Source organism: Mixophyes fleayi, chromosome 2 (genome assembly GCF_038048845.1).
Source record: "Mixophyes fleayi isolate aMixFle1 chromosome 2, aMixFle1.hap1, whole genome shotgun sequence".
NCBI lineage: Eukaryota > Metazoa > Chordata > Amphibia > Anura > Limnodynastidae > Mixophyes > Mixophyes fleayi.
Genome location: NC_134403.1, coordinates 297,325,637 through 297,344,603, shown reverse-complemented (window position 1 = coordinate 297,344,603; position 18,967 = coordinate 297,325,637). Strand labels below are relative to the sequence as shown.

Genomic DNA, 18,967 nt, shown 5'->3' with positions numbered 1-18,967 from the left:
CTGTTTTTGTATTATTAATATTTATTTCTATAGCACCAACATGTTCCGTAGCACTTTACAATTGGGTTTTTCTATGTTTAACAAAGCATATCATCTGCAGATGGATGTACAGATATAAATTAGCCAGTGCAAGTACACACCAGGGGTGTCTAGCTACAAACTATACCACATAGCCTGTTGAGAGTCTGCATAGCTGAACTAGAATTAATGATGTCGGAAGTTAATTATAATATAGTGGGTATAAATGAGATTTGGCTGAGCAGTGAATTTGGAAGATGACATGTTTAGGGACAATAGCAAAGGGGGAGGGGTTTGTGTTTATATAAAACCCAGTGGGAGGGTATCCATGACAATGTATAGTCCTTATGGATTTGTTATAAGCCACCTATCATAATTGATAGTATTGAAATGAAATTATATAAATAACTGTAATTAAAAAAATGGAAAATTATATCAAATAAAAATGGGGTCCGTCTCATGAGTGATTTTATTATACTTATGGCAAGATCATTTCTAGAAATGGAAGACAGCCAGTGGGTTAAATAAAGTGTTGGAGGCAATAAGGGATCTATAGAGAATACTTAAAGTGGTATAAAAAGGAGGATGCAAACATAATCTTATCATTGTATGAGGGAAACGTTAAACCATGTCTTGAACATGGGGTACAGTTTTGGGCACCTACAAAAAACAGAACATCTTGAGAGGGTTCAGAGGTGACCAACCTAACCCTCTTAATAAAGGTGCTGGGTGAGTTAAATTATAAAGAGAAGTGAGAAAAACTAGGTTTATTTGCAAAAAGGCACCCTAGAAATTACCCAATTATGTATAAATATATTTGAAGTCAATACAAAAATTTATCTAACAAACTTTTTGTACCAATGAAACATGACAATGAAAGATGGTTTCCCCATAAGTATAGGAAGGCGCTGTTTACTGTAAAGATGGTTAATGGCAAATCCACAGGATTTAAAATTGGATTGGATGCCTTTCTGACAAGGTAATTGTCTCTGTAGCTATACTTGTTAAAGGACAAATTTGCCGGAATGTCATCTGACTTTCTCTGGATCAGCCTTAAATTAAAAATGTATAACAATGTTGACCTTGATGGACCTGTATCTTTTTTTTCAACCTTTCTCTGTCACAGCAGGGCTATGCATATATAATCAGCCTGTGTCTCTGTGTAGGGAGGAGCTACTAGCTCATCACTAGCTGTACACTGCCAAATATAAACTGCAAATAGCCTATGTAGGGGTTGCAGCATTTATGTCATACTTGCCAGCTTTGGCAAGTTGGCCTCCGGGGGAAGTGGGTGTGTGGGCGGGGCCCCGTAAATGGCATCATTTGACCATGCCCCCTAAACGGTCATCACAATTACTAGTCTATTACAGCAGGGGCCGGGGCCACAACGACATGTGAATCACACCCTAAGCCCCGCCTCCACCGCTTAACTAGTGAAGTCAGGAACTGGGATGTTGCTCTGCTCTCCAGGGAGTCCAGAAGGACTCCAAGAAATTCGTGAGTCTCCCAGACATTCCGGGAGAGTAGGCAAGTATGATTTATATAATTAACACAAGATGTGTGTATGTATTCATCCTATTCAGAAGTATAAAGAGGTGCACAAGCTATACTCGTGTATTCCATTTTAGTCTGCTGGGACTTACAGCATAATTTATGTAAATAACAAAAGATTTGTGCCTCTAATCAGCCCCTGTATATGTATACCTTGCAGTATCAGTTGCCAACAGTTTCATGACATAAAATCGGCAGGGCTTTGTCAACAGGGTTTAGTGGACCTGGCCGTGGTCTATGTTGTCCCGTTTTTTCATTTGTGATTAGGGGCAGGTATGCAAAATGTATACATACATGCTATAGTTTAATCCACCTTATAACTTTCATATAAACTCTGAGGATGTCTGCCACTGCTAGGTATCTGAAATAGGAATGAGAATCTGCGTCAGAAAGGCAATGCACCAAAGACTTGTGTAAACAATCCACGCACATGTGTACTTAGGACTGCAGCTAGCTATACACTGATTGTGCCTGTTAAAAAAATCAACAGCATGCAAAGGAATGTGTAGACAATCTCTAATATCTATCAAGAAGTATGTAAGCTCCTGATACATCCTCCCACTACATTTTATTTTTTCTGTTTATAAACCTAACATGTACCCTATGCATTTGGCCAGAATGTGTAAATACCTGTAGAGATGTATAGGGTGGGGTTATAAAAAAACAGTAGCATTTGTCTTGTGTGTAATGTTCAGCATGTATATAGAAGCTTACAAGCTGTAACTTGACAGGAGTATGGTTGCCAAGTGACCCTGAGTTCTGGAAACACTACTAGGATTTAAATATTAGTTCCTGGAATTGTTTTGTCTCGGAAAATGTCAATTTTTCGCTGTTTTCCAAATGCTCCTTAAAATGTAGCTTCTTCTGAAAGATGCCTTCCTATGGTCTTATTCTCTAGGCCTCAACAAGTGCATTATAATCAAATTACATAAATATGACTTGATGAGAATTGTAGTGTTTCACAGTTTGCCAGGACAGTTTATGACTTCCAAATGTCCGGGAGACTCTCAAATTCTGGGTAGAATTCCTAGGAGGGCAGGTTATTCTCCCGCATCCTGTCCATCCCACCCACTTCCGTGAAGTGGGCGGGATGGGAGCCTCCATGATGTGATTCGTGGGGAATCGCATTATTTTAGAACTGTCACCCGCATAAATCGCATCATTACGTTGCAGGGGCAGTGCCAAAACTATGCAAAATGGCAAATGTGGTGTAGATGTATCTACTCGATTTTGCCAACTTTGCAGTAGATGTGAGACAAAAAGGCAAATAACATACCTGTAGAACTGTAAACCTTATTATAATTGTATTTTCTTATTTTTTTTTTTTTATGTATGACTGTATGGCAGCTATTTATTGTACTTCAGAATTACATGCTAAGTTGGACTATACTTTTTTTCTGTGTACAGTAACACAAAAGAAATGTAAATTATAAGACAGAAAGCCACAACATTCTCAAATGATCAGTTTTTGGATAGTGTGAAGTGGAAAGAACTTTAGGGATGTTATTAGTAATATTGAATGAAAACACCAGTTTTTATTACACTTCCCAGAAAACTCATAATTAGAAGCAGGTTTTTGGAATGCTGTATTAAATAAACTTATGAAAATATTCTTGCCTTTGAGAATTAATTGAACACATTCACTTGTGCATAGTCTTGACTTTGGTAAGTAGCCTAATGGTCATGCATTTAGTATGTTGTTTTTGTTGTTGTTGGCTTGCTTTTTACAATAAAAAAATAAAAGCGTTATCTCATATCCTGAATTTGGCTGAAAACTAAGAATAAAAAGCAAATGATAAAACATTTACTATTAAATAGCATACTGGGAAGTCCTGTCTGTACTTTTCATGTGTTCTGAGACTGGAAAATTCTACATCTATTATTTTGCAATTACATCATACATGTACATTTCAAAACCCTGGCTGCATTCATGAATGTAGGTACATGAAATAAGGCTTACATTTACATTTTTAAGTAGGCTTCTATTTACACATTGTAGTATTAAATCCTCACTAATTTACTCTTTATTTGTATGTGTTTCTTGAATGTTGCTTATGTGACTATGGTATAATCATTAGCTGTGAAAGTAATCTACCCGGATTAGATATGTCTAATGTGCTATTTATTTTATCATAAACTTGTGTAATATAGAATACATAATAATGGGGTGTGTTCTAATTTGCACCTGCCATGCATAACAATATAAAATAAAGCATACTATAGTAGCACAGTGCTCATTTCCAAAACAAAAGTTTCACCCAATACACACAGTTACAGTGCATCTATTCTGATGAGGGACATGCAGTTTCATTATATTTTAAATACTCAATAAATCTAAAAAAGATTCAGAATAATTAAATAAATAAATCCAGAATCTAAGATAATATACAGGGTACAATTCAGTTATTCATAACAATAGAATAAGAACAAATGACATATGTTTGCATATAGATGAATAGAAGTGTGTCCAAGTTGAGATTCTATGCATTTGACTACACATAATAAAAACTAATTTTAATTTTAATAGTTTATAGATAAATTAAACCGGTTTTTATACTACCGAGGACCATCGGGGTCTAGAACAAGAGACACAGAGTGAGCCATCCTCTCTTCTCGGTCTCTGACTCTGAGGCGTCATCAGAGCAGGATGGGGAAAACGTGCTCCGACTGTCTTGCAGAGGGATTGCAGGATTCGGACCTTCTTCCCCTGGCTTTACACCTGAAAGAGGCCTCAGGGTATCTGTATGAGGCAGCACAGAATGCAGCATCCTTGTCATCATCTATGTCAGCTACTGCAGTAGCGGCTAAAAGAACTCTCTGGCTTCGGTCCTTGGAAGCTGACGCAGAATCCAAAAGGGCCTTGGTGGCCACGCTCTTTTTTTATTCTCGCTCGGTACTCTTTGGACCAGAGTTAGATAACTTTATCTTCCAGGGGACAGGTGGGAAGAGTACTTTCCATCCCATTAATGTGCTAAAGCCTCGTACTCCAAGGTTTAGTTCCTTTCGTCAGCCTTCTCAGGGAGGCCCCGCCGTTGGAGGTCAGGCAAGCAGAGGAAGGTCTTCTGGGTTTAGAGGTCTCTCCCATAGAGGAAGGTCCTCATCTGGCAGCAAGCGCCAGGCCAGCCTCCCGGGGAAACCGGCAGTCTGACATACACCTTCCTCACCTCTCTTTGCCCCGGTGGGAGTCGGGGGAGGGGGGTGGTTGTCTGCGACTGTTCACAGAACAGTGGATAAAATCCTCTCCAGGTTCCTGGATTCTGGGAATCATGGCAAGGGGATATATTTGAGGCGCATATCTTCATGTACCTATCTGGGAAGGACACCAACCATTTCTCTGCTTCATGGTAGGAGCAACTCACTGCCAATTTAGGGCGCTTCTTTTTGACCTGGCCACAGTGCCCAGAGTATTTACAAAAATCATGGCAGTAATGGCTGCCTGTCCGGTCTATGGGGGTGAGCATAGTGCTCTATCTCAACGACTTGCTGATCAAAGCCCCCTCAGATCAACTTCTTCGTCAGCATTTACACCTCACTATAGAGACCTTGCAGCTTCACGGTTGGTTGATAAATGTCCAGAAGTTTCAGTTAATACCAATCCAGAGGATGATTTTCTTAGGTCTCATAATGGACACCAGAAGGCAGAAAATTTTCCTTTCGCAGGACAAGGTTTGCTTGGTACAAGACCTAGTGACCAGGGTCCTAGATAGTCACAAACCTTCCATGCTTCTTTGCATGAGGTTACTGGGCAAGATGGTCTCCACCTTCAAGAAGGTTTCACTCAAGATGCTCTCAGGGGGATCTCGTAAAGAAGTGATCAGGTTCATCTCTCCATTTAGCGCACCAGAGAATTCTGTTGTCCCCAGAGGCTTGTCTATCTCTCTGGTAGTGGAAGAGTCAGGAACACCTAAGCATGGGCAAATCCTTTGCCCCATGCTCCTGGATCATCTTAACAACGGATGGGGGTGCAGTGGCGCTACATTTGCACCTTCAGGGTCTTTGGTCAGAACAAGAAAGATCCCTTCCAATAAATATTCTGGAGTTGAAGGCCATGTTAATGGCTCGCAAAGGGGCTTAGTGCCTAATTAAGAAATTCCCAGTATGATTACAGTCGGACAATGCCATGGCGGTGGCATATGTCAACAAACAAGGGGGCAAGGAGTCCAATGGCAATGGACATATCAGCGCAGATATTTGCTTGGCCAGAGCAGTTTGTCCCATCTCTGTCAGCCGTATTCATTGCAGGCATTCTAAATTGGGAAACTGACTTCCTAAGTTGTCACACAGCAATACCAGGGGAATGGTCCCTCCATCCAGAGGTATTTCAGATATTAGTCCTGAAGTGGGGCCTTCTGGATCTGATGGTGTCCAGATACAATCGGCAGGTTCCCAGGTTCTGTGCAAAAGCAAGAGACCCGCTGGCGGTGACGATGGACAAAATGACAATGCACTGGAATTTTCGGCTGGGGTATCTTTTCCCTCCCATTCCAATGCTACCGCCAGTACTATGGGGGGTCAAGCAGGGAGGACTACTAGTTATACTGTTAGCTCCCCATTAGCCCGGTATGATATGCAGACATCCTTTTCATGGCAGTGGGTCAAGGACTTTATCTGCCTCTTCGCAACGATCTCCTTCTGCAAGGTCCTTTTCAACATCAGGACCTGCCTCGGCTGGCTTTGACGGCATCACTGTTGAAGCCAGCCTCTAGCGGGCAAAAGGGTTGTCCTCCAGGGTAGTGAGTACCCTGTTACAGGTTAGAAAGCCAGTGTCAGCCCGCATTTACCATAGAATCTGGTGTATTTACATGAAATGGTGTGAAGAACAGGCACACAATACAAGTAGATTTCATTTTCATTTGCCCTGGCTGCTAGGGTTTCTTCAAAACGATCTTGATGTAGGGCTCCGCCTGGGATCCTTAAAGCTCCAGGTCTCGGCCCTTTCCATCTTCTTCCAGAGGCGTCCCGTGAATCTTCCGGAAGTCCATACATTTTTGCAGAGGGTCCTGCACATTCAACCTCCCTTTGTTCCTCCCACGGCACCCTGGGATCTGAATTTGGTTCTATCTATGCTTCAGGAACCTCTTTTTGAATCCTTACAGTCAGCGGACCTTATATTTCTGACATGGAAGGTGGTGTTCCTGCTGGCCATAGAGTCGGCTAGACGAGTGTCAGAGCTTGGGGCTCTCTCCTGCAGGGAGCCTTTCCTGGTCTTCCATGATGACAGGGCAGTGCTTCGGACTGTCCCTTCTTTTCAACCGAAAGTAGTTTCCGGATTTCACATTAATCTGGAAATAGTGGTTCCAGTGTTCCAAGATGCTTCCTCAGGTTCCACCTTAGACTATTTAGATGTGGTCAGGGCATTACGTATTTATGTCCAAAGAACTTTGGATATCTGGTGTACGGACCTGCTTTTTGTCCTAATTGATTCCCAAAGAAGAGGCTGGCCAGCTTCCAAGCAAACCATTGCTAGATGGTTTACCTTTACAATAAAACAGGCGTATATTAAGGCTAACCGGACTGTGCCTACCAACATTACGGCACACTCCGCAAGGTCTGTGTGGGCTTCCTGGGCTGCGCATAATGGGGCCTCGGCTGATCAGCTATGCCAAGTGGCCACATGGTCCACACATTCACCAAATTTTAACTTCAGCTGTAGCGTGCTACAAGCTGGGCTTCCAGGACGGTCCCTCCCTTAGGTGGGGCTGCTTTGGTATGTCCCCATGGTAGCAGTGTTCCCCAGATAGGATGAAGGAGAAAAAAGGATTCCATCTGGGGGACACTGCGTTCCCTCTCTTCTGTTCTTCTGCTGTTTGATTCTTGGTTGTTTGACTCCCTTTCCTTGAGGGCTTTAGAATTACACTAACTAGCTACAGGGGGTTGCAGAGGGGAGGAGTCTGTCAGCAGCCACAGTTTAACTAATTAAGTGCCATTCCACACTCACCAGCTACAACCAACATGGTAACAGTGTCACCCAGATGGAATCGGAGAAAGGGATTTATCGCAAGTATAAAAATCCTTTTTTTTTCTTGCATATCTCAGGTTGCTGACTCACTGGACAAAGTTAATGTTGATCTTATGTATTAGTTTATAAACTGAGAATCAATCCAATATTTATATTCTAAAGTGTTCGCCATAAGTTTATTTTATAATGTCTTACTGCGGGTAACTCCTTTTTCCAGCATTCTGCTTATACATATCTGCACCTGAATGATTCACTTAAGTTCCTTATTATTAGAAACGTTTCCTTTTTGTCTGCTTTTATAAGCTTATAAAAATAGACGATAAAGTCTGGCAGAAAGTAAAGAAATATTGAAACAGTGCTATTTATGTATTATACATTGTACTGCACTTGGCAATTGTTCTTCTCGGCTGAAATGATGCCAATAGTTTGCTGGTTTAATAACAGGCAAAAACTAGTTCTCAGTTCTGTACAATTTATTCCAGCAGTTATCAGCTTCACAGCGTGGTTTTGACTGCACATATTATGCTTTTTTTCTTCCTGGGCACATAAGGAAAATGTATTGTACTCTGGGGCAATATATATATATATATATATATATATATATATATATATATATATATATATATATAGTGCAAATTTGACATACAGTATAAATAACAAATGGTAGTGCTCTGAACAGATCTACAAATCACATTGACCTGAACAAATGGTCCAGTACAAGTGTATATATGATAAAAAGGGAGTCTGCAGGTACCTGGCACTCCTTTTTACCCCCATGTGCTTGCCTATGGTAATATGCCACATTCTATATGATAAATGTTCCTGTTCCATTGCCTAGAAAATACAGCGGGAGATGGCTGTAACTTGGCTAATATAGAATAATAAACCCACGATATGCTGTATTAAAATAATTTAAAAGAACATAAAACTTTCAAGTTGTGCATTGTCATATTTGGTCAGTAAACATTTAAAAAAATTGGTGGCACTGGTGCTTAAAAAAAACCATGATGTCAGGTGCCTGAGACTGCCAGGAGCGTGGTAAGTATACACATCTCCCATCATAGAACAAGCTGCCGCTGGCGTTGACATGTTCCTTGTAGGGATAAATATACACGGCATCTAATGGCTCATGTTTCCGCCCTAGTTATGTAAAATGACATGCATTACCAATATTATTACATTGTAATAGCCAGGTGACAATTCTACTTGCCCCTAACAAATTTAAGACACAGTGACAATCAGGCCCCATGAAGATACACTGTCATAGAGGGAAGAACCAGCTGGCATATTACATTGGCTATAAAGAACCTAATATGAGGGAGAGAATAGGCTTCTTAAAGATATTTTTTATTATTATCACTGATTTGCAAGGCGCCACAGTATTGCCACCCTGGACAGTGGGGAAAACAGGACATAATAATACAGAGACATACAAGGTAGACAAAATAAATGCAGACATCAAAAGAAAGTTTAGGGAGGGCTGTGGTCATGAGAGAGCTTACATTCTAATTGGAAGACGGCAGAGTTGAAACAAGAGGAATGACAGGGGCTCAGATTCGAGATTGTGAGGGTACATTAGTGTGAGTAGTATAGGTGTAAATAATAAATAAACGCTCTAATAAAGAGATGGGTTTTCAGAGAGAGTTTTAATATTTGAATGCAGGGGGGCTCTCCTTGGCTGTGGTACGGAATGTGCTGTGATGGGTGTTTTTTCGGAGCATTTGTAGAATGTAAGGTGTCTAGTTAGGCAAGGTAAGGGGTGTCATTAATGGCATGCATTAGGAGACAAGTCTTACATTATCAGAGAGGTGAAGAGGGAATCCTTGATGGAGTGTAGTTCTTATGTTTGAGTTCATGAATTCCATGTCGGTTGAGTGGTGACAATTGTACAGTGCATCACAGGTAATGGACATGAGATTAAAGACTGCCAGTGCAGGTGAGGAGTACCTAGGGGGAGAAGGTGTGAATGTGTATGGTGGCAATGTAATCTAGTTATTTAAGAAGTGGATCCGGTTTTTTTTTGGGGTTTTTTTGTGGAAGCCCATTTAAATAAAGGACATATTTTATAAAATGTACTTTCATAATAAAGAAAGCAGTGTGTATGTGATGTAAAAATATTGCATGTAGATATTGAAGCAACTCGCATTTTAGCTATAGATATGTTAGTTTAGGTCATCCACTGGGTGAATTTTCTTATTATTTTTTAAATAAAATATTGGACAAACCCATAGTGAAATTTTCCATTCCCCACATTTATTTAGTTTCCTGGTAGACTTACCTGAATGTAGAGTCTTCAGTGCAATTTTTGTGAAGCGTTCAGCACAAATTTGTAGTTCATTTAATTACTGTGCCAGTAATTAATGCCAAAAGAACTGAAATGTGTAATCTGCCATAAATGCACATATAATCACTATTCAGTCAATGAACTTACCTTGTTTTTATTGATTTAAATATACTTATAATACTGATATTGGTTATTTTCAAAACTTTTTTATAGCAAACTTCTTTTTTTTTCAAGTGAAAGTCTCAATGTAAATCCTTGCTTTAGCATATATCTAATTAATTTGGGAACATTCATGAAAATAGGTGCACAGGAAAACTATACTCTATATATCAGAGTTTCTCAACTTTTTAATTACAGCCTATTGTGTGTTACTTTATTCCAGATACCTTAAGTGCCCTCTATTGTGTAGAAATGTTTCCCAGTCTTCAAATGTTTAAAAAATACACCTTCTGATTTGTTTTTGAATATCATGTATTCTACTAATACAGTACAATGTCATTTTGATTTTAATTCAACAGAATTAAGCACCCCTTGAGGAACCTCCAGTGATACACATACCGCAGGCTGACAAACTGTTATCTAACCCGTAACAATCATTTGCTTTCATTTTCTAAACGTTACTGGAAAACTGTCAGAATATGTAACTTTAGTACACAGTAGCTTTTTCCCTGTGTATCAGTTTCAGAAATGTCCCTTAATTGGTTTATTGCAGTGTTGGCTAACCTGTGACACTCCAGGCGTTGTGAAACTACAAGTCCCAGCATGCTTTGCCAATATATAGCAGCTTATTGCTGGAAGGGTATGCTGGGACTTGTAGTTTCACAACACCTGGAATGTCACAGGTTAGCCAACACTGGTTTATTGGTTCAGAACACCGTACAAATAAATGGTTGACGACTGTTGAAAATATTTTCTCAGTACTTATATTAAAATATATAATATACTGTGTAATTTACAGGTTTGGATGGAGCAAATGGTGATCTTTCTTTCTTTTCCTCCTTTCTGAAGAGTAAGATTGAATCTTTCAGTGGTGATTTGCATGCTTTGCATGAGAACCCCTACATAAGCAAGTTATCATGGCATGGTGCCTGTTCATGTGGCTGTTGAGACCCTATGTCCTCCCTGTCTACGTCACTCCTCTCCGTGATTGTATTCTGACTCTATGGTTTTGTTTGGACTTAAAAATGCATCGCATAGGGGTACATTCACAAACTGTATAACATGAGGTAACACTTCATGCCTATATGCAGAATCACCAGTATCTTACATAATCCTATATCTTATATATTCTCCTAACACATCATATCTTTGTACAATCTCATCTGAGATCCCAGTGTTTGGATATATCCAATACTGTCATTTTTAACATGACATAATGCTTACCGGTAATAAAAAAAAATTCTTACTACAGCAAACTGAATTACATACCTGCACTTACAAGCTCGTAATAAAATAAGAAAAACATATTTAGCCTTAGCTATAGATGTAACAGCACATCAAAAGGTAAATCCACTCATTTTCTGTAATTTAGGTTATTACATTACTTACTACTTACCTCTCTTGGTTTAGTTGCTAAAGCTCTCAGAGAACCAGATACTAAGCCCTGTCAACCATACCAACAACTGTTAAGTACAATGAATTCTACACAAAAAAATATAATAATTGTGGTAATGTTCATAATATTTATGTATCTTATAGTTTATGCAAGGTCTAACGTCTTCTGACTAATGCAAGCAGCTAGTACTTAGCTTCACAGGTAGATTTGAGAGATTGAGCATGTGAGTATTAATCATACATGCCAACTCTCCCGGAATGTCCGGGAGAGTTTTCCAAATTCTGGGCAGATCTCCCGGAATCTCGGGAGAGCTGGCACTTCTCCCACATCTGCCGGCATGGAGGGGTGTATAGGCGGAAGGGGGGCAACCCGTCACAATTTGTGTTATTCTGGCCCCGCCCCCAGAGACTTAATGTCTGCTTTGGGCGGGGCATACATCACTGGGGGGGGCAAAAAGATGCAAATTGAGAAGCTCCGCCCCCTTTCGCCCTCCCTTCACACCCCTCTTCAGTGATCTCCAGGAAGGAGCCTGTCAAAAGTAGGTAAGTATGGTATTAATAAAAAGCAGTGTTAGCGATCATACACAGACACACAGGCAATGAAGTCAGGCACAGGTTACATTTGTCAACAAAGTCTAGCAGATACTTTCTGTCTATAGGACTCTGAGAAATAAGGTAATAAAATCACAATCGTCAAACACACTGTAAAATATATAAAGTATAATGGAGGTTTATGGGAATACCTGTCAAAGCACTATGTAAATATTATAAATTGTACACTATGCTACAGCGCAAGGTAAAATGACACATTTTAAACATCCGTGTATAGGTAGCCTTAGTGGTTTTAGGGATTGTTGTACAATAGCAGTAAAAATCTACACAGCAGGTTCAAAAGGTAGAGCACATTCCTCACAGTTATAACAGAAATCCCTTGGTTGACTTTCAGAGTGGCATTCTCATTGGTAACTGCAAGTTAAATTGAGACCAGTCACTGTGACTGCTGCTGTGATATTGACATTCTGAATTTCTCAAACACTCAGGCATTTGCCATTATCATGAGCAATTAATATATAATCTTTAATTCTAAAGTAAACTAGAATCTATATTATTATTTCCCTACAAAGCGTCCATATTTCACACAGCACACCACAATTGTGGAGTGATTGGGAAACACCATACAGCTACCGGCATGGATGATGACTTTGCTGACATGATGAAAATCTGGCACAAAATATAATTTTAATATTAAATTATAAAAGGGGAATTAAATATACTATATGGTCTATAGGTTAGTGGTTTTTCGTCTTCAAAAAATCCTATAACACTAGGGGGTAAAGTTACTAAGCTGCGGGTTTGAAAAAGTGGAGATGTTGCCTATAGCAACCAATCAGGTTATAGCTGTCATTTTTCAGAATGTACTAAATAAATGAAAGCTACAATCTGATTGTTTGCTTTAGGCAACATCTCCACTTTTTCAAACCCGCAGCTTAGTAACTATACCCCTAGAAGTCTGATTATTTATTCATTTTTTTTCCCCCAAAAAAATAAAATGGAATGAGCAACATTATATAGGTGATTACCTATGCCACCATCACAGGTTATACATGTGATATAAAAATGTAATTTACTTGTCAAATGCCGCCTATTCCATATTTGTCAATTATATAATGTAACAAATATTGTTATTACTAATGTATTTTTAGAGTTGTTATTGCTAGATACTGGGGCGCTATCATGTATGGAGGAGAATGTTTTAAACTTTGCTGTATTTTATTGTTCATTTTTTTCTTACACTTGGCTATTGGGAGGCAGTCTTCTATTTGATAGTTCCATTTACCCTGAGAGAACAAACAGTTTGTCTGGAATCTCCCACACGTTAATTAGTAGAAACTGGTAACATGACATACACATTGGTTGATTATTTCTAGAGAATAATGTACAAAGCAATATAAAAAGGGATCAGAGTATAATAATCACATGCCGCAACAGACATACCAACACCTATGCCTATTACATTTGATCAATCCTCTTTAGCATTGACCTAGAGTTGAGCAAAAGTCTAGTAAAAGTTCATTGGAGTTCATGGAGCTTTGCTTCTGTTAATATGTGCACAGTTCTGGCAATAAATCTTCAAGTTCTACTTTGCGTTGTCTTACTGCAGAATGCCATTCAACACTGTATTTGTAAATAAATATTGTAGAAAAATGATAGTCTGTGAATAGAGCTGGGATGACATGGGTCAGTTCATTCTGCTGTATGGAGTGGTTGGTGTTGAACTGGGAACACTTGAACCAAATTTAGATGGCAAACCTGCACATGACTTTAATTCTCTCCCTTAACATCTGCAACCTTGATGCCACAAATTAGGCCACCAGACCTCACCATATGGGTCTTCATCATGGGATTTGCTTCATCTTGCCCCCACCCCAAATGCATGATGTAGCAAATCCGGTCAGGAAGAACGGTCTGGAGGCCCCATATTGCATCATCAAGGCCCCAGATGGTCCAGGAGAGAAGGCAAGTTTGCTTCATCTCCATATGCATGCCTGGTTGTGCCATTTGTGTAAACAAGCCCTGCTTCCTCGTTCCTCCTTGCCTATCAGTAAACATTACAGTAAATACTATAACCATACTGTAGACTTGTTTTTATGGGAAGGCTGTATACACATTATCAGTACATGTTTATGTGCTGGATTCTATTAAAATCAAAATAAAAGCCTCACTATATGTTTCTCCAATTAACTTAGGATCACACAAGCGTTGGAGGGCACACAGTCCTGTTCTGTAGACTAATACCAATTTCATGTTGTGTTTCATTGTATAACTTGCACTAAATTCAACAAATGTAATTGCTGCTTGGTTGTTTAGGGTTAATGTGCATTTGAGTTTTGTTTATACTGACAAATAATATTTCAACATGTAGTTTTTATGAAGTAGTACCCTTTAAAATGGAATATCATATTATAATTGTTGATATTAATTTAAACTCCTCCCTTATGAAAGAGTTGTTTGTCATATGTCTGGTTCTTAAGTCTTATGTGCTTGACACATTGGAGTCTTCCTGTGCATGTTTTGTCCCATTACTACATATTATAGACGTTAATGCACGTTACGGTCACATGAAATACTATTCTAACAGCAAAAATGTGTGTAATAAAAACACCACCTAAAACCATCACCCGGACTGAACCTAGGTTAGCACAGGTGTGGGATTTAGTGCTCCAGACATATTACACTATAGGGGCAAACTTAAAATGTGCTGATGGAGTAAGAGTTGGGAGGGGCTTGTTCTAGCTCAACTCACAGTGTAAAAATAAAGCTGTCAAGTATTTGTGTGTTACATGCAAAATCAGCCAGTATTTACCTGCATGCAAAATCATAAATGCACTTGCACCCCTTCCCCTTCGATATGGTTTGTCCAGGACTAAATTTACTCCATTTTTTTTGCTTTGCTCCTAACTCAGAATGAAGTCACTTGTAGGGCTCTGATGCAAAAAAAAATAGCGATGCAAAACAACATTAAGTTCTTACATTCTTCTTCCCCCTACTTTTATTTAGCTTCTACTGCTACTCTCATTGGATAAATGTATTGATTCTATTGTCAGCACACAACTCAAAAGTAAAGGATGTAAAGTGTGAGAGAGAATGTAGTCTGTAAAGGCGAAGACTGCGTTAAACATAAAAAAAAACAAAAAACAATAAGTCATGTAGACTTTTACAACATACATAACTGAGTAAAAACATTATTTAAGAGGTGCTTTTGTGCTTGACAAATATGTGCTTAACTTCCAAAAATGTCTTGTCTACTTTCAGCTTCTCCTCTAAGCTCACGGTTTCTCTTCAGTCTCCTACCTCAGAACAATCCTGTTATCTTTCTGAGCCTCTAAGGTACTTTTCTTGTCTTTTCAATACTATTACTGTTATTCTTGTGTATCATACTATTTACTAAAATGTAAATGGCTCTTCCTCCTTACTGAGTGATACATGCCCTCCTGTCACTTTTACTGAATTAATTGATTTAGCTTTTTGTCTTTCTTCATTTTTTCCGCCAAGACCTTACTATCATACAGGCAGAGTTGTTTCTTTCCATTTCCATCAGATATGACATTAACATCTGCTGTGTATCCAGTGAACAGATCTCCACTGATAACTGTCTTCTCTTGGAAAATAGCAATTTTGCATGGATAATATGATGATTGTGGTAAAAATACAGATGGGAGCCCAAAAAATAATACAGTATTTTTTTTTTTTAGAAGTTACACTTGTACATACAAATACACATTCTTGCCAATGTTACTGTTCTCCACTTCAAGGGGGATCATATTGGAAGTGAAGGGGGGAGGGGTGTGGTGCCGCAAACCCCATCATTTTGGCAAATGAATTGGTTTGTAGTGAATTGCATCACTGAGACCCCTCTTGCCCACTTCACTAGGAAGTGTATGGGATCTGGGAGAACTACCCAAATCCTGGAGTCTTCCTCCCACATTCCGGGAGTATGCCAATACAGTAAGTCGAATCTATCTGAAACCAGAACATTGTGCATTTATTAACCATGATTTATAGTCCTTTTGCTACATTATTTTAATGTAGATCAGAAGTTCATGAACTGACCTTGACTTCACTTATGAATATTGTATCTTTCATCTTTATCTGAAATTCAAACTTATATAAGTAAAAGTTTTTGCTAATCTGTTTTAGAAAGGGACATGGTTAAGAATAGTACTTGTAGTGCCAGCTTCCTCCATCTTTCAGTGATGTATAGTGCTCCTACCTGCCTTTGTTTACTAAGGACATTGTCTTGTTATGTAGTAGTGGTTGTCTGCATAGAGATTTCCCAAGTTGAAATGGAATTGGCGGATATAGCTGCATATTAGCAGGATGTAGTTGGCTAATACTGGGCATCCCTACAAATGCTGTTCAAATTGAAAAGGTTGATATGCAGGCTGATACATAGCAACCTAATGACTATTACAAAGTCAGGCAGCCAGGAGTGCATACTAATCCAAAATGCTGAGAGGATTGGTTAGTGAGGAAGTACTATGAGTAACTAGGTCTACCTATACATTCAGTTAGCAGAAATCTTTACTCAGTAGACAAATTCTATGCGTTAAACATTTACTAATAGGTCACGAGCCAAAATATTCACACTATTCTGGTAAGTAAAGTGTCATACATATGTAGAATTGTGTTATGATTACATCCAGTGGTTTATGTAGTGTACTCCTCTGTCTGCATAGAGTGTAGTAGAATTGTACTATAATGTCCAGGGGTAATGTTGAGAGATGTTGTTTTCTTATTTATGACCTAACTATAATATAAGACCCCCAGCTTCTGCATTGACCCCGCGCCTCTGTCAGCCTAATTTATCTGAGAGTGCTCCACTTCCTGAGTGTCTGCTGACTGTGAGACCATGGGGGTTGTCATCTTCACAGCAGGAGTGAGCGGGCAACTGCTGAGTGTTGCCGATCCTGGGATGTGTGTTGGGATTAAGAGATCCAAAGGACTTTGTGCAATATCTTACAACTGTTCTGGGAAGGATATAGTTTCCTAAGTTGGCATAGATTGTAATCGATTTGTACTGTGATAATATGTAGCGTTTGTCATGGGTTAAGGCAGTGGATTCCAAACTTTTTCAGGTCAAGGCACCCATAGGGTCTCCCAAAAAATTTCAAGGCTCCCCTAAGCCTAGATAATTACCAAGTAGTCCCCTCAGGGCCGGATTTACCACTAGGCAATTGCCTAGGGCCCAGCAGTCCCCAGAGGGCCTTCCCAGGGCCGGCGGTGAGACCACCCTTTAAAAATGGCCCCTACTTATGGGCCAGTGCTATATGCTTGACTCCCCCCGGGCTAAAGTCTGCCAGCCAGGGGTATATGTTATGCTAAAAAACTATAGTGCTATGGATTTTTTCAGGGAGGGGGCCCCAAACCAGTATCTTGCCTAGGGCCCCATGAGGTCTAAATCCGGCTCTGAGTCCCCCACCTTGCTTACCACTGGCCCTGGCCGACGCACCCCAGTGAGATCTCCAAGGAACCCCAGGGAGCCTAGGTGCACAGTTTGGGAACCACTGGGTTAAGGTGTATTTTCCTTAGTTTAAATCAAGGACAAAGTGGTTGTCAATAGATTCACTTGTATACTTATATTGAGATGTTGTCTCACCTTCTATACTCTGAAAGAACAATTGGATTATGTGTTACTATGTACAATCCTTCCATTTCTTGCTGGAAGGTAGATTCATTTACTATTAATTCTGTGGCAAAGGGGTCAGGATTTTAAAATGTGTGTTTGTTTTGTTTAATCTTTTCTGAAAATAGTTCCCTAATAACTTGAAAGGCACTGTAAAAATTAGGATTGTTTGAAGCAAAAGGACATTGGATGATTTGATCTTACTTGGGTATATAATTCATGAATATAATAGTAGGTATTCAAGTTGTCAGGAAAAGTAAAATACCCTTCAGCATTGCAGGTTTAGATTCTGAATTCCTGGAGCAAGGTGTCCGTTAAGGAAAGATATGTCTTTACAAGCTGTAGTGTAGTTTTTTTGGCTGTGTATAAAATAGTTGCATGTATATTTTTGGTACCTATTGAAGCAGCTGTTTTTAATTTTGCTTAAGTGTTCATTCAAACTTGCACAATGTAATGCTGTCTGTATTTGACACATGCCAGATATATCAGTATATTTTACAGTTCCCTCCTTCCTACCTGTTCCCTGCAGTCCCCAGGGTACAATAAACATGGATAGGGAATATGCCCAATTCACAAAACAGCAGTTGTGAGTTCCTATATTCTGAATAGGCCACATCACAATGTCAGCATTTTGTTCAGGCATTGCCACAGCCAGTTACAGATGATTAAAAAGCCCTCAGCATCATCACTCATAATCATCTTCTGCAAACCCTTACTAGCCAGTATGGATCATGAGCTAGCCACTGCTCCTGTGGCGGCATTTCTATCCATCACTTCCAGCTTACCCGCCACCTCTTTTAAGATTTCTCAGTCTTGGAGCTGATCCCTCTGGTTCTCCTTGATGGCTAATTGCTGCATCCTCAAGGCATCATGCTGAGCAGCTATAGCCTATAGCAAGGCCTTAGTCACATCATCCATTTTTTACACCACAAAACAGTTTTTTCCTAGAACATAAATAAATTGGAGTCTTGTTCTTAAAGTTTGTCACACAGGTTTTGCTGCTGACAGTTTTTAATGCTTAAATGCATTCTCCACCAATTTGTGGCAGGAATAGTTAGCACACATTGTCTCCTGGGGCAGACAACGGCATTTAGCAACAAAATAGCCAGTAAGAGATACAAAAGTCCAGCAGTCTGGTACAGCAGCCTGACAGATTGTTTTATATGACATTAAATAAGCAAACAAAATGAAAGAAAATAGCAAAAGTATTTTGTTTTTGAGTATGAAAAAGAAGAATCGGAACAGATTTCAGTAATGGCGACGCTAAAAAGCCTGTAAACAAGGGAGTATTGATTTAGCGAGCACAACATTTTAGACATACGTCTTTCGGTACCTAAAAATCAAATGTTTCAAGATCAGGGGCCTGATTCATTAAGGATCTTAAATTAAGAAGTTTCTTATTTAAGTCTCCTGGACA

General features: G+C 39.4%; 1 protein-coding gene across 5 annotated transcripts in view; it reads left to right on the top strand.

Moving 5' to 3' along the window:
* The window catches only part of SHROOM2 (shroom family member 2), a 195,204-nt gene that overhangs the window by 158,682 nt on the left and 17,555 nt on the right, over nucleotides 1-18,967 (top strand). For 2 of the 5 annotated variants that reach the window (XM_075196460.1, XM_075196462.1), the window contains one exon: nucleotides 15,180-15,254. The exons of the other annotated variants lie outside the window; for them this stretch is intronic. In XM_075196460.1, the coding sequence (XP_075052561.1) occupies nucleotides 15,180-15,254 (75 nt within the window). The remainder of the gene's footprint in view (nucleotides 1-15,179; nucleotides 15,255-18,967) is intronic. 5 annotated transcript variants of the gene reach the window in all.